We start from the raw sequence: 16,578 nt of genomic DNA, 5'->3' as shown, positions 1-16,578 counted from the left end.
CGGGCTCTTTGTTTGGGTAGAGTGTCCTTGGTCGATAGTGACACCTTGACAATAATAAAGGATTGGCAGAATGAGGTTCTTCATTGGGTAACGGTGATCTTTTCAGTTTTTTCTTAATTATACCCTCATGATATAAACACAGTTCACTCTTATGCACAATACAGTGAAGACCACATTTTATTTTTACCCCTGGTAAAGTTACGCAGGAAGCACCAAAGTACCATACCCACACACTCAAAAATGTACAAATGTAATTTTTAATTTGATAAATTAATTAAATTGGGATGAAAATGTGAAAAATCACTTCTTTCATACTGTTGAATATGATGCTGGATGTGGGTGTGATTCTTTCAAAAGTCTTGCACTTACAGCATCACATACACTTTGGCATACAAGTAATTTTTAAATAAAAATTTAAATTGAAAAATTGTCATAAAGGACAACTCAGCTAATGAGATGATACCATGCAAAATGATGAATCACCTGTCCAAGATGAGGTGCTATTGTAGCAATATTTGTTTTGAAAAATAGACACACCAGATTTATTGTTTTAGATCATTGAGGCTACAAAAATCACAACCTATAACTAGTTTAAGTTACCTGAAGTTTGACTATATTACTGTCTTCTTCTTTGATTAAGTCTGTTTATTCTAATGCCGAAAAAACATTGAAAACGCTCCCTTTCTAAAATACAAAAGCACATATTTTGTACTTTAAGAACTTAATTGAATAACCAAACATTTCACATTTAATCATTATTTGATCTTTTTGAACTAAAGATGATGAAATACAATCCTCTCAGTTCAGAAACGTTTTCAGAAGGTGACTTAGCCAGTTGCTGTATTCTCAGAGCCTGAGAATGCAGAATTCAGCATCTTACCTGTGACTTTGTCAATGTTTATTTTTCATACCAAGCGCCCAAAGTGCAACCGGACCAGACCATCAATTTAAAATTAAACGAGGCTCGTTTATCAGCCAACAGGGCAAATTAAAAATGGCGTCCTTTCCTTTTTCAAAATAAGAGTCTCAAACACGGATACAATAAGGTGCGAAGCTAAAAGAACCCATTTTCATATAATACTGTAGTGCAGCATCTTCACCAGGGGCTCCAGATGTCGGCAGATGGACTAAACCATGTGACGAATGCAGGTAGATGTTGGTTAATGGAAAAATACCTCATTGCTTTACCTGGGCTTCTAGTGCTGTGTATGGTGCTTAATGGGTTTTTCAAATGAACAACAAGAGGGTCAAACTATTAAAATATAAGAGGACACAATGTTGGACTGAAAGACAGCAGAAATTTAATCAGAATGTAAATCACGCCGGTTAAACATGGAGTGTTGTCACAATTTTATTTAAATAAATAAATAAATGAAACACACACGCTCACATTGTTTTTAGCCATTCCCGGCTACATGTGGGAATGACTCCTAGACTTGTGTGCACTGTTTTTAGGTTAAGGACAGAGCCCCATTAAATGATTAAGGGACACAACAGAACAGCAAATTATGAAATCTAATCAATTTGTGCAATCATTCCCGGTGAAAGAAAGACCGCCATTTCCTGCGCTCCGTGTTTGCGGGGTTAAAATGTGTCCTTTGGCCCGAGCAAACAGGTTACCCATTATGATAAACAGGATTAAGATTGCACTTGCGCTTCTAGAATGGAGGACAAATTAGCATATTTTATCTTTTCTTTTTCCTAAGTGTTCACGTTATGAACAATTGGGTGACTCACCTGAAGATTCAGTTCTTTTAATGACTTTGTACCACGTGAATGGGTTATTATCTGACCCATTTACTTCACCAGCAGGCCAATGGAGCGCACTGCATATTAAGATGACATATTAATCCATTTGGGATTGCAGGTGATTGGCATGCGACAACAAAGGATGCTGCCAGGGAACATAATAAGGGTTAGTTGTTCCACCTGACTAAAGTGACAGGGCTTAAACGTGTCCTGCATGATGGATGGTTCTGGGTGAAACTGTTTGACTCCGCGCTTAAAGAGAACCTGCCAGGCTCTTCGCACGGAGAGACCCAAACTTATCCGCTTTTATTTTTATCGGGGCCTTTTCATGTTGCAGAGGACACGGAGAATATTCCGGGGAAATTTGAGAGAAGGCCACGGCTGCTCGCATTAACAGCCTAACCCTCACAGCGAGAGCATTTTTGATTGGTGGCAGACAGTGAGAATGGCCCCCGTCTTCATTGACATTTCCAAAGCGGCAGCCGTGCTTTTCGGCAGCGGTGACCTCTGTGAATTTTATTAGCAAATGAGACCTGGAGGGTTTGGGTTTAAAGAGCGCCCCTTCATTCTGATTCCTCCCTCCCCCCCAACATAATGATTTTCACAGAGTTCAGGACCTGAATGGAGGAGAAATAATGAGCGCTAGTCATTATTGCAAATTATATCCTCGGCTCAGACCATCACTCAACTCATAATTAATCCAGATACCTTCAAACTGTAGACTTTGATGATTGGGATTAGACAGGAGGTTATTTGTGAGACCAGGACTATTTCAGGCTTCATTATCTGTCTTTTTAAACCAACTTTCTATCAAGGAAAAACACATAAAATCATTAATAAAGACTTTCTTGTGACATTCACATCTGCTGTTTGTAACAAGAAACTTCTGAGGGCTTTGCATCCAATAAAGTTATTTATTGGATGGTTTCTTTTTTATGTATGTATTTATTTCAGTAAAACAGATATCAAAGTTTAAAAGTAGGAATAAACAAGTGGCCAAAAAAGGCACAAAAAGCAAAACATACAAATAAAATGTTGCAACGCAACAAACTTCATTATGAATTAATACTGTAGTTTATTTTGACATTTTGTTTTTCTTTATATAGTTATTTATTTCTTCTAAGCCATCACATGCTTTCAGCTGCGGTTAAACATGCCTGCACCAGATAAAGCTTCATTTAAGATTTAAACTAGTCTGAAGAACTGTTACACATTAACCATTTATTAATATATTGTGATCCTAACATTGTGCTGTAGAATTACACAGTTTAAGTAATTTTTTTTTTTAAGACTCACCCATCCTCATCAGCTTATTTTCTCGCCAGCAGGAACTTTTCCTCCCATATGGACAGACACAAGCTGTGGCCAACTCATAGCTGCTCTGCCAGTTGAATAAGCCGTCAGGGCGCAGGATTAACCTGATGGAAGGCTTTCCTCAGAGTCCACATTCTGTCTCTACGGCTCACGATATCGTTAAACCACCGAGTCTGTTATTTTGGTTTCCCTGCCGCCCGGCAGAACCTGAACGTTTGAATGTTATTTTAGCAGACCTTGCTTGTTAGATTACACTGCACATTCATTTTCCAAACTTGCATCCATGTTTTGAGCCTTTCAGATATTTATTTATTTATTTATTTAAGGTCGATGCTAATTAAAAAAAGAAAACTAACTCAATCGGAACTATTCATAAAGTTAGAGCTCCAAAAATGTTGCTACATTTCCATTTAGCATCTACATTTATTTCCTCTAATCGTAACATTTTCGCAGAATAAATGTTGGAGTGTAGTAGCTGTTCAACAATGATGTTTACTCTACTTTACTGTGGTCTTGTTAATAATGTCTGAAGTCACACATTTCTATTTTAGCAGCGTGGCCTTCGCTTCCCAAAGAACAGCTACAGCGAATGCATGCAGCATCAGGAGTGGCGACGCTTCATCTTCCGCTCATTTATTTTTCACACCGGTTTCCATGCTCCCCACATTCAGCCATCATTGTAATGGAAGGTGAAGGTGGCCTACATTGGAATAATAATAAATCTGTTCCTCTGAATACCTTAGACAATAGCCGAGCCATGGCCTTTAAGGAACAGTGAAAACAGGCTCACAGTGTGCCGAGAGCTCTCTATTTTTAATTGGTCTCGAACTCCGTCATTGTTAAAGGCGGAAGAAGAGATAGAGTGGGATGGAGTGGGGGTGGGAGGGGAGAAAACAGCCCTGTGCATCACTAGCACATTAGCACTCCACTAACAGTGTCATTATAATTTGCTCTTAGTCTCACTGGTTAATTAGCTTGTCACGGTGCAGCAGGTCCTGCAGAGTATGTGGTCATTAGGCTTGGAGGGAACAGAAGCTGAATGACAATCTATGTAACTCTATGGTCTCCTTCAGCGGTGTTGCACAGTGGTAGAGGAAGTATGATGCGGGACTTGACTGACGCTTGAAGTACTGTTTTCTTTTACTGACGACAAAAGAAAGATAATGGATAAATTTTCCCTTTTGTAGTTTAGTTTTACCTGAACAAATTCAGGGGTGTACAACCACACTATTACATTGACTGTGGCAAAGAAGATTTTTGGTATAATGTCTTACGTATGATTACAGATTGATGGATTATGCAATTATTAGCAATTATTAAATGAACTTTGGCCACTTTCAAATTATAAATATTTTATCTACTGTTTTATTGCCAAGAGAAAACACACTGGTTGTTCCTACTCAACACCCTGGAGTAAGATGTCCTATAACTTGGGACACACACATTCTTGGTCTGCATTGTCCTAGTTCTCATTCAAGGGATACATCAACTCCGACAAGCCCACAATATCTGGGACACGTAGTAAATCTCATCCACTCCTGGTGACCCAGTCTTATTTTATAGTGTTTATGGACTGGATCTTATGGCATGTACTGGTGCAGCTTGGAGCTGACCATGCAGCAACTGGAATGAGAACCGGTTTCTTAAAGTTCTGCATCAGGTAAAGGTAGATTGTTCCTCTCAGCTTTGGGATTAGTCTCTGATTAAGGCAAACAGAGTTCAGTCGTCAGGTGTCTTGCTCAAGAGTGATGGTGGGATGCAGAGAGAGAGAGAGAGAGAGAGAGGGACCAAATGGGTCCTTGTCTGTCATAATGCAGATGGTCCTCTGAACTGTTGTGAACCAAAAGACAAACCTTTGGATTTACCAATTCTTTCACATTCCAACCCTCACCTATGGTCACGAGATATGGATTGCGACCCAAAGAACAAAATCCCAGTCACAGGTGGCTGAAATGAGTCGCCCCCTTCTGTAGGATGACTGGGCTCATGTTCAGAGATGGGATGAGATACGTCATCATCTGCTTGGCGTAAAGCTCCACAGTAAAACGATTCCGTTAAGGTTATTTGGACGTCTGATCACGATGCCTTTGAGGTCCCTCCCTTTAAAAGTTTTTCCAAACATGTCCCATTAGAAAGAAACTTTAGGAAGGCCCAAAACACGTCGGAGAATCTGGATTTTCCATTTGGCCAAGGAATGCTGTGTAAGCCACCCGATCTATGGCAAGCAGAAGACAACAGATGAATGAATAGATTTCTAGACTATAGTGGGAAAAAATACAAATGTGGCTTAAGGTATCTGCAGTTTGCATCTTAGTTATGGAGAAACAGGACATATCTCCCAAACGTATGACTGTTGAATTACTTCTAAATAGCCTGTTTTAATCTTTGAGGAAAGCAGTGGAGCCATAATTTTTGTCTATGCAACATGAGCTGCAACTGAACAATTTATCAAGTGATTTCTAGTGCTGGTTTGCGTCATACCAGGGGTTGCTCATGCCTCAAAGGGAAAAACAAGAAGGATCTGGCTGCTTTTGCAGAAGACTGGATGTCAATGAAGACACATGGAGTCTTCGTAGAGCACTACCTGATTAAAGTTTAATCAAATGTGTTTCAGAGTTGACACGTTTGCTCCCTTTCTTCATGTTTTCTCTACAGCTTCATGCTTTCCTCAGAAATAATTAAGCTCAGCATATGAATGTGTAAAACTGAAATTAAATAATAGATTACAAACACTGTGGGAGAACAGTTGTCCATAGTAATTAATCATAACAAAGTGATCATACTGTGAAGAACTCTTTGCACAACATAGAGATACCGGAATCCTAAGTAGCTCATAAGACATAAAACTCTGTCTTGGTTAAATAACAATCCTGCACAAAGAGGTTATTTATTTTCAACTTCTTCTAATCTTAAAAGAGTTGTTTCTTTTTTCTTCTTTTTTTATCAGAGGTTACTCAGTGGCATAGTTGGTAGCACCGTTTTCTCTTTCAGCAATAAGATCCTGAATTTGAATCCCAGCCTGGGATCTTTCTGCATGGACTTTGTATCTTCTCCCTGTGCATGTGTGGGTTATTTCTGGGTGCACTTCTTCCTGCTGCAGTCCAAAAACATTACTGCTAGGTTAACTGGTATCTCTCAAGAGTGAGTGTGTTTCACTGTTGCCCTGGGACGGACTGGTGGTCCGTCCAGGATGTACCCAACTTTTTGTGCATTCACCTTTCTTGAAATATGTCTTGGAAATAGAACCCTAACATCATCCTAAATAAAAACGAAAAACTAGGAAAACATCTGTTTTTGCATAGTAACAAGAGAAGCTTTAGACAGATGAAGTTGCTACAGAGGCTACCCATATCAAACTCCGAAGTTCTTGAGCTTTGTCTTAATATGCCCGTCCGTCACTGTCTAGTTTGGAGTAACCACAAAATTAGACATGTCAGACCACAACAGATCGCAAATAGAACAACAAGGGATCATATTCTTGTTCCATATCTTGTACGTATTAGGAAGTCACCAGGAAAAATTATTACTATACTCTCACACACTTAAGATTTCGTGCCTCCTTCTGGCAGACCCAACAGGGCAAAGAACTTCAGAACCACACATTAGCATCTTCTTCACTCATCCTATCACACCTTTTAAACACCTGACCTTCACTGAGCTTGTGGATCTCAAACATTCTCGCAATGAATTCTTTCTTTTATTTTACACATTTAAATAATGAAGCATCTTGGTGCCTTTCTACCAATAACTGCAATGATAGTTGAAACCAATATCATATTTATTCCATTGGAAGTCATTGTAAAGTTTCTTGAATTCAATTTTAATATGTTGATTTAATGTAAGAAACTTAAAGTCTAAGTTTATATGATTCAGCTACTAGATGTGAAGCACACATGGATCTGTTCATCTATCATCTATATCCACTTATCCTTCCAGGGTCTTTGGGGGTCTGGTGCTTATCTCCAGTAGTCGTTGGGCGAGAGACAACACAAAGAGGGCAACACAGAGAGACACCGGGCAAACAACACTCACCAACACTTCATGAGAGCTTAGAATAACCAGTTAACCTAACAGTCATGCTTTTAGGCTTTTGGAGAAAGCCAAATTACCTGGATAAGACCTACGGACAAAACGTTCAAGCTGCAGCCCGGTTTGATTCCTGGTTGCTGGCCAGGAATCAAACCAACAACCTTTTTGCTGCAAGGCAACTGTTTAGCCCGTTTGCACACATCCTGTGCCAAATATCTGACATGTCAATGATCCATAAAATGGATGTTCTCATTACTGCCCTTCATAACATATCCGCGTCCCTCACAAATTACCCCAAAACCTTAAAGGATCATTTAAAATAACAACTGCCTCTACCTTCCAAACAAAGGCGATTAGGCTAACTGTGACATCCCAACCACTCCTCCTCTGATGCCTCTTCTCTTGTTTCATTGTGTAAACATGACAGAATCCCCCTACTCATTATCCGAAGCTGCAGACAGATGAAATTGGTGAGCGTTACAAGAGAAGCACAAGACAAGTGGGCAAGCTCGAGTCATTGATGGAACAAATAGGGTTCTGTGAGACGCTGCCTGGTTGACACGCTCAAGCGACCAAGCCTGCTGCTTAACTTGACGCTATTCACCCGTTTTAATACAGGAATCTCAGTGAAATGCCACATGTTTACTGTAACAAGAGAGATTTGGCTCTTCCTTGAATGCAGCAGCATAAGCTTCCTGTTTACAGGTTGTTTGTATTATCTCTCTTTGCCCTTCAGTTTCTAGCATTCTGCCAAAATGTATCTCAGCATCTAATGAGTCTCCTATGGCTGCGTTTCAAATACTGCTATGATTATTGCCATCTTAATACGAAGCCAAGCTAAATAAGATGATGACAAATAGAATGTGTTCTGCATCTCCTTGAAAGTTGGCCAATGTAATAATTCTCACTTGTGTTTTATTGGGGAGAGGGTAAAGAATTAGATTAACCTTTAATATTGGACCTAAGTGATAAAATCTAAATGGGGCTTTTCTTGGCAAATAGATTTTAGCTTATTGATTTTTCATCATTTCCCCTCTGCTCTGTCATTGAAGGAAAATGCACTTTTCAAAATCCACTATTTTCTGGGATTAGCCTCTTAGCTGTAGTGTATGTCTTTGTATTTTGATGAATGGTAATGACGATCAGCCGAGGTAATAGCATTTTCTCATCAAAGGTCACAAGCTGGATTTGTGAATGCCGAGGAAAGCTCCTCAAGCAGCCATTTGTTACTCTCAGCATTCTGTATGGGATTTTTTTCACCTTTTATTTGGTTAATTTCAGAGCTGCATTATGGTGAGAAAACACGTTTTCATAATATATCTTTGTTGAATATTGCAATAACCATCAGTTGCAACTAAGGGGCATTTATGTTTGTTTTTGCTGCTCTCCCCTTTCCGTTGTGTTTGGGCGAGTAGCTCTTTGTAATCATCTTTTCCATGCCCAAATTTAAAAGCCATTAAGTAAATTTTAAAAACGCATGCACAAAAAAAAAATTGAGCCCACAGAAATCAAGTGTTGCCAAAGAGTGGTGGTGTTTTTTCTGGAAAGGCAATCTCCTGGACCACTGCACAATACAATGTTAAAGTAAAATTGACTCTTTCTATGGTGATTTATCCTATGAGGTGGAGGAAGAAGGCAATACAACTGTTCTCTGACTGCAGTAGCGTGAACTTAACAAACCGGCATCCTACGGAGGGATTTAAAAGCTCTACTATTATGGCCAACCTATTTTGTGTGTAATTCACCACAGTGAATTCTGACAGCATTTAGGGTAGACGACCTTTGCATTTCTCCCAGCAATGAGAACGGTCTTTAATTGAGAGATAGGCAGTGACTGTGTAAGTCTCACTTTTTTCCACATGATCAGTCTAATAATTTTGTTCACATGTAGCTTCTCTATAGAAGCAGTAGAAGTCCCATATACAGCTCTAGAAAAAATTAAGAGACCACTTAATATTATTAGTTTCTCTAATTTTACTTTATACAGGTACATGTCTGAGTAAAATGAACATTGTTCTTTTATTCTATGAACTACTGACAACATGTCTCCGAAATGCAAAGCAAAAGTTTAGTGGATAATGAGAAATGGTCAAAATAATGAAAAAGATGCAGTGCTTTCAGATCTCAAATATTGCAAAGGAAACAAGTTTGTATCCATGTAGAAACAGCAATAATAATGTTTTAACTCAGGAAGAGTTCAGAGATCAATATTTGATGGAAGAACCATGAGGTTTCCGATAGGCTTCATTGCAGTGGTTTTGTGATTTTCTTTTCCAGAGCTGTGGCTTATCTGAAGTCATTAAAATTCTTCACAATGTGGAACAAGACAGAATTATTATTTGAGAAGGTCTAAACAAATGCACAAAAGCCCATTCAAATGCTCTATTATTTGAATGGGCTCAGACAGAGAAAGAAAAGCAACGCTGGAGCTAATTACTGATAAAAGAAAGCAAATTACAGGTACTTACTAAGTAAAATACCAATCCAGGTGTTTCATAAACATCCGTCCATTATCTTTACACTCTTATCCTTCCAGACAATGAGAACGGTCTTTAAGGCAATCTCCTGGATTGCCTTAAAGGCAATCCTTTAAAGGCAAAGGCAATCCTTAAAGGCAAAGGCAATCCAGGGATGTTGGGCAAGAGGCAGGGTAAACCCTGGACAGGTCGCCGGTCCATCACAGGGCAACACAGAGACAGACAGGACAAACAATCATGAGAATTTAGAGACATCAGTCAACCTGACAGTCATGTTTTTGGACTTTGGGAAGAAGCCAGAGTACCCTGAGAGAATCCATGCACGCACAGGGAGAACATGCAAACTCCATGCAGAAAGACCCGAGTCATGTTTCAAACCCAGGACCTTCTTGCTGCAGGGCAACAGTGCTACCATCTGCAGCCCGTTTTGTAAACATTGTATCATGAACCTTGTTTTTTGGTTTTATTTAGTGGGTGAGGAGAAATCCAACCTCCTTCTTTGTGTTTGCACCCACAGACCATGACCTTGCTTCCTGTGTAGATCTTAGTAGCAACAGTTCTCACTCCACCCTTTTTCAGTCGGAAAATGTGGCCTGGAGTGGAATCAACATCTTCCCATGAGAAAGATCCTTTTTGTTTAGAAAATAAAATCATTGTCAAGAGAGATTTCCAGATGGTGTGGTTTCAGGAGTAGGCCAAAAGGGGCAGCACATATTCCAATTAGAAAGAGCTATTTTATTAAGAAAACAAACTCATAATAATTAAGAGAGATTTCCAGATGGTGTGGTCTTAGGAACTATGTAATGAACTCTTTATGGTATCACCTTACCGCTGAAAACCAGCAGAAAAGGCCAAATGTGATTTATTTCTGTTTGACACTTTTGAGATTGTAGGTTCTCCAACTTTAACATATTTATGGCCCGTTTCTTTCTGTTTTCACTTCAGCACCATGATCTTCCTATTGCTCTCCGTTAACAGAATAGTGTCTTGGTTGGTAAAACATATACTATGACATAAACATCCAACTTACCAAATGTAACATTCTCAAGTTCAAATGCATTACCCTTCAAATATATCAACCTATCAAACATTTATTTTAAAGTGGTCCTTTGTAATTCTCAATTTGCAAATGCTGATCCAGGTTGACTGTTGTGTTTATGATTGCATTGAAAGTCTCTTTTATTTTAAATACACATGACTATTTTTTTTTTACCAGTTTACTGAAATCTGTTGAAACAATATGAGCCAACATTCCTTTTTTTCTGCAACAGCGTCCACTTTTATGATGGTGAACACGTCAGGACGCTTCGCAGGACAGAAGGCTTTGCTGCTGACACCCCAACTGAAGGAGAACGACACACACTGCGTTATTTTCCATTACTACATAGGAGGAAGAGACAACAGCCACCCAGGCCACCTAAATGTCTATATCAAAGAAAACAACAGTCCGATGGGGATGCCTGTTTGGAACGTGTCAGGACCAGCGTCTCGCTCCTGGGGGCAGGTGGAGCTGGCCATCAGCACCTACTGGCCCAACTTCTACCAGGTGGGCGCACATTAAGCTTTCTTTGGTATAACTGTTTGTGCCCCTCTGTTAATAACCAAAAAGAATCCACAAAAGTAATTAAAAAAAATAAGAAAAATGACTGAAAATTGACTAATGGAAATCAGACGTTGCTTTTGAACTGTGGTTCAACAGAATCGATTTAAAAAGCAAAAACAACTGGAACAGGCCTGTAAGAAAATGATGGTACCTCGAGAAAAGATTGAAAGTATGTTTACTGTAGGAACATGTTAGCGTAATTCATTAGCATTACAGATGTCTTCAAGCTAGCTGAAACATGCCAGTTTCATTAATTTATTTTAAAAAAAATTATTCGGTTGACTCCTAATTCAAAAGCAACGTTTGATTGTCATGTTTAATTTGATGCAGTTTCAAGTTTTTTCAGCCACCATTGAGGGCTTTTCAGTCATTAACAGAGAGGCACCAACAATTATATTCACATGTGTAGCATCTCTATAGAAGCAGTAAAATCCTATATAGTTTATCTGAAGTCATTTAAAGCCTTTCACAATGTGGAACAAGACAGAATTATTATTTGAGAAGGTCTAAACAATTGCACAAAAGCCCATTCAAAGCACCTTGGATTATTGATTTCTGCAGCTGCCTCTGTATCCATGGCAATCTGTTCTCTTTCCCTTCAATCCAAGTCAGTTCCCTTTTTTTTTTTTTCCAATTTTGAAAACTCATTTTCACTTACCAATGCACATGACTGCTGGCAGGGGCAAGGTGATTTCACACTTGCCTGGCTATTAGTCTTCGTCGGGCTTGTTCCACGAGTCCACCAAATGTTAATTGATGCAGAGAGACCCCTTAACCTCCCAAAGGGAGCAGGTCCTTCAGTGTATTATTTCATTAAGGCCTGGCAGGCCCTGGACCACATTGGAGGCGATGCGAGTCCTGCTGCCTGCTCATCATAGCCGCTCTGATAACTTAGTTAACAAGGGATACCGCTGAGATTCTCGCTGCTGGATGCAGTGTGGAAGGTTTAATAAGAACCACACAGGCAAAATAAGAAAAAAAAAGTGGTAGGTAGCAGCAGCAGTCAGTGCAAATTGCTAACAGGATGCTACCTTGTGTGTTAATATGTAAAGCCATTCTGGTCAGATATTGTCAGGCTGGCTCAAGACAAGTGATGTATACAAGCTTTGTTTGTCTTACATTCACATAGACATCAGTGGCTAAATATAAAGGGTGTTTATCCTTAAATTTCATCTGAACAAACACCTCTGATTAGCTTGACAAGTTTAGAGTAGAATATACTTTATTGATGGCCTAGGGTAACTTGCCTATTTGTTGGTGTTAAATATTAATAATACAAATAGAAATAAAGCTTATAAAATATATCAACTTTATCAACATGTTTCTTGGTTAAAACTGTCACCATATGGAGACAGATCTGTGGAAAGATGGAGCTCGTCCACCTCCTCCCAGTCGTCCTGCTGCCATCTGCAGAAATACACCACTCCTGGTCAAAAACAACCAATCAGAGCCAGGGGGATGGTCTTTGTGCTGTCAGTCACTCTCGTGTAGGCGTTGCTAAATGTGCTAATGGAGTAGAAACCCAGCACAGAAAAGCTGTTTGTCTGCTGTCATCAGCTCCCTTGCTAACTAGCTTAAGCATTCATGGCAGGGATCTAGCTGTAGGGCAGCAGAGAGCAAGGGTGACGGTCATTACTGTGCTTCAAGATTACATGTAGTGTAAGTTTCCAGTGAAATTAAGCATTTGCTTGTAAGCTTAAAAGTTAATATTTGGTGTCAAATGACCACAGTTTCTTTTTCCACATATTTCTAGAAGACGTGGGATCGGTGAATAGTTTCTGCATGTTTCACTTGAGCTGCAGATCTTTGCTGCTCCTCTTTTCAGTGGAGTAGCAAAGATCTACTTTTTAGTGTAATGCTCTCCTGGCCCATCCTGCTGGTTTCAATAGAAGGTCATGTAGGTTCATAAGAACACCGCACTATTCAGAATATGTTCTTTTTGAAAATCTATTGCTGTTTTAAACTTCTGTGGACCATTTTCCCCTGACCTTATTGGTGTATTTCTTGGTCTTCTCAATGCTGTTTGTTCAATAATGTTCTCTAACAAACCACTTCAAAGAACATTGAGATTAAATTGCTCACAGATGAACTCTGGTTCCTAACTAAGTGAAATTCTGAATACAGTTGGTTGCACTGGATTTTATTTCAGGGCTATTAGAGGAAATGGATTTAATTAAAATGCATGTCATTCTTAACCGATTGGTATTTGTAAAAAATAAAATCTCAAGACCTTCTATCATCATCATTCCACTTCAGTTTCATCCTTGCCTATTACATGTATCAGTAATTACATTAAAGGATCGTAAGATGGCATGTGAAAAGGGAGTGATTATTTTTTCAAGGCAGCATAAGAATGAACACATCCCAAAACAAATGGTCTACATACATTATACCCAACATACCAACTGTGCATTGCTGGGTATTGGAAACATTTACAGCCTCTGCTGCCTTTCAAACCTCAAGCCTAAAGGACCTGCTTTCATTTGTAATTGTTCCAGAGCTTAATTGACATTGTGGGTAAATGTGAGGATGCTAATGATCTTAGCAACAATCTGTGAAGAAGGACACCAATGCCTGAAATTGTCACTAATTAACAACATGCCACTAATTATAGGTATCTTTAATTGCATAGCAACCTAGGAAATTGTCAGAGGAAAGCCACCTGATACATGGAAATTATTTTTTAATTACTGCTAACGCATTCAGGCATCGTTGCAGCCTTTTGTGGCTTTTGACAATTACTCATCGGCCTAGCTATCCATCGAACTTCAACCTGAGATTGTCATGCATCTGATTGTTCCAGAACTGATTAACTTAAAAAAAAAAAAACTTTCGAAATTTCTCTGAAAGCGAAGTGGAACTTTGCATTTTGTTCACGCATAGCCCAAAAAGGCATTCAATCTAAATGCACTCATCTGTATTAATTTCCATGCAGCAGAATATGCAGCAGGGCTAATCAAACCTGCTGTAAAGTATTTAACTAAGTCCCAGAGGGATCTCCAGTGCAGTGATGTAGACACTAAACGCTGGTCCCGCTGTCCGTCTCCCTGACAAATGAGAACGGTGAACTTTCCTGTGACATCAACAGCTTTGTCCCATGTGAATATTTTCAGTGCGGGTCAGGCCCAATTATGTGCCGAGCCATCATTGATGTTGGAATCAATTATATCACAGCTATTAGGGAGGCTGACTGATGTCTGTTGCACAAACAAAGGATTTCAATTAGAGCATGGGGGCCAGTTCATTTGTCTGGTGGCAATATATAGAGTGGTTGGCCTTTTAATTTCCTTTAAATTAGCCCTTAATGAGGCCATAATTGGCACCCAAGACTTTGCTTTCATATTTCAAGAGACGAGAAAAGAAATTTATAATTAGACGGTCTTATCTGAAGGCATCCTGCCTCCCAGATGACAGGGTTAAGTATCTCAGCCTCCATATTCCTGAGCTACAGAAGGAATCTCGGAAATGTGTCACTGTGCAGCCGGCAGGACGTGTTTGTGTGCGACGCCTTACGTAGGACACGTCTAATAATATAACAAGCCAACAGACTTTCCAGGTTGATATTTCAGGAGTCACAGCAGCCAAAACATGTGTGGCTGGAGCGCGTGTGGTGTAATTGCTGTGTGCACCACGCCCTGGGTTTGGGAAGGGGCTGGCATGCTGTTTCCCTTTTTATCACACTCCAGACCAACAAGCACATAGCTTTGAAATTCTGCTGCGACACACCCTCCTCTCAGGGCTTAGGGCCATTTGTTTTGGAGGGGAGCTCGGCCCTTAAAATAGGGTCGAAGTTTCGTCATGTGCTGCACAGTTGTACTTTATTTTAGAAGTTCTATCAGAAGACCCTGCTTTTAAGAAACCACATTAGAGCAACTGTTAAATGCAGCAGGAGATTTTGTCACACAAGGTGAGGGACTTTTAAAGAGTTTGTTCTTTTTAACAAAGTTGCGGTATCATAAATCTTCCCATTTTCAATTCAAATTTTATTCCTATTTTGTTGATTTAAATTCTTTTTCTGCTGGACACTGATGCTTTAATGATTAAAGTTGAAACAAACTCGGTTTATATGCAGTTTTAAAAACTGCTTATAAGGAATTCTCTGAAGCGTGGGCTTTGTTGGCACTTACCTCCATTTACTTTAATAGCTCTAAATAAAATACACAGCATCCAGTTGCTTCAGAGGTTTGTCAGAAGACCTGAGTGAACAAACAGCATCCGGAGGACCAAAGAACACAATAAGACAAGTCAGAAAGAAAGGAGCAGAATTTCTTTAAGCATTTCCAAGAACATTTGTTCAGTCCACCGTCTAAAACTGGAGGGAGAATGGCTCCACTGCATTCCAACCAAAACATGAACATCTACCTAAACTGATTAATCAAAGAACCAGTCAAGTCCACTCATGGTAGCTCTGGAGACACAGGTGAGCTGTGAGAGCGTGACTTTAGTTTTTCACAAATTAAATGAGGCCACAGATAGTCCTGATTTGAGTTTGTTAGTGGTGTCCAAAGTCTGTCCTCAAGGGGCCAATTGGCCTTCATGCGACAAAACCAAACAACGGTTCATAGGAAGGCTTCTTCAGAAGTTTGACATGCTGAGACGATAGTTGAACTTTTTGAATTAGTTGTGTTGGAGGAAAAACGCACCCAAACTGGCATGTGATCGGCCCTCTGGGACCTGAGATTGACACCCATGATGGAAAATGGAAAAGCAGGAGCTGCAGGTCCTGTGTGTGTCTTTGCTCCAACGCAGCTGATTCAAATGGCTAAACGAACCTCGTCCATATCTAACCTAGCTCTACAGATGAACTATTCAATTAATACAGCTATGTTGGATGTTGGGAACATTTTAAACACGAATGACACCGACCATTAAGGATCGACTTTGGACACCACTGACGTAGAAGAAGGTGCTCTGGTTCATGCCAACCCAAAATATAACTTTTTTTTTTTTACTCGCATCAAAGGTGAAAACCAACACTGCATAAAATCCTTAATAAAACCTCATGGTGAAACAATTGCAGCAAAAGAGTTTTGAGAAGTTTTTCTTCAGCAGAGACAACAAACCTGGTCTCAGTTGATTGGATGCTTGGTGAACTAAATGCAGGGAAAAGATGACGAAACCCTGATTGATGCTGCAAAATATTTTAGATTTGAATTACAGTAAAAGGGGCCTCTGGCGTATGTTGACTTGCGGGAGCTAAATGCAAATTTTTATTTAAATATTGTGTTCTTTTAATTCTGCTCCACACACATTCACTTCCTTTTGTGCTGTGAATTCATTTTAAGACATCTTTTTTATTTGCGGTTATATAAAGTAAGGATGATCGTCGTTGTACTCTGTTGGCTCCAGGCTTTACTTTATCCAAAACTGAGCAGCTTCTGTAAAATATAATGTGTTTTTCTAATT

The 16,578-nt window shown here is 39.5% G+C and overlaps 1 protein-coding gene across 1 annotated transcript in view; it reads left to right on the top strand.

The window, feature by feature from the left end:
* The window catches only part of LOC106945315 (protein tyrosine phosphatase receptor type M), a 216,781-nt gene that overhangs the window by 53,437 nt on the left and 146,766 nt on the right, over positions 1 to 16,578 (top strand). The window contains exon 3 of the mRNA XM_015028913.1: positions 10,841 to 11,115. Coding sequence (XP_014884399.1) covers positions 10,841 to 11,115 — 275 coding nt within the window. The remainder of the gene's footprint in view (positions 1 to 10,840; positions 11,116 to 16,578) is intronic.

Source organism: Poecilia latipinna, unplaced genomic scaffold, assembly GCF_001443285.1.
Source record: "Poecilia latipinna isolate Pla-1442-1.1 unplaced genomic scaffold, P_latipinna-1.0 Scaffold139, whole genome shotgun sequence".
NCBI classification, from domain to species: Eukaryota; Metazoa; Chordata; class Actinopteri; order Cyprinodontiformes; family Poeciliidae; genus Poecilia; species Poecilia latipinna.
The sequence above is the reverse complement of the archived record's forward strand: the minus strand, read 5'-3'. Positions and strand labels throughout refer to the sequence as shown.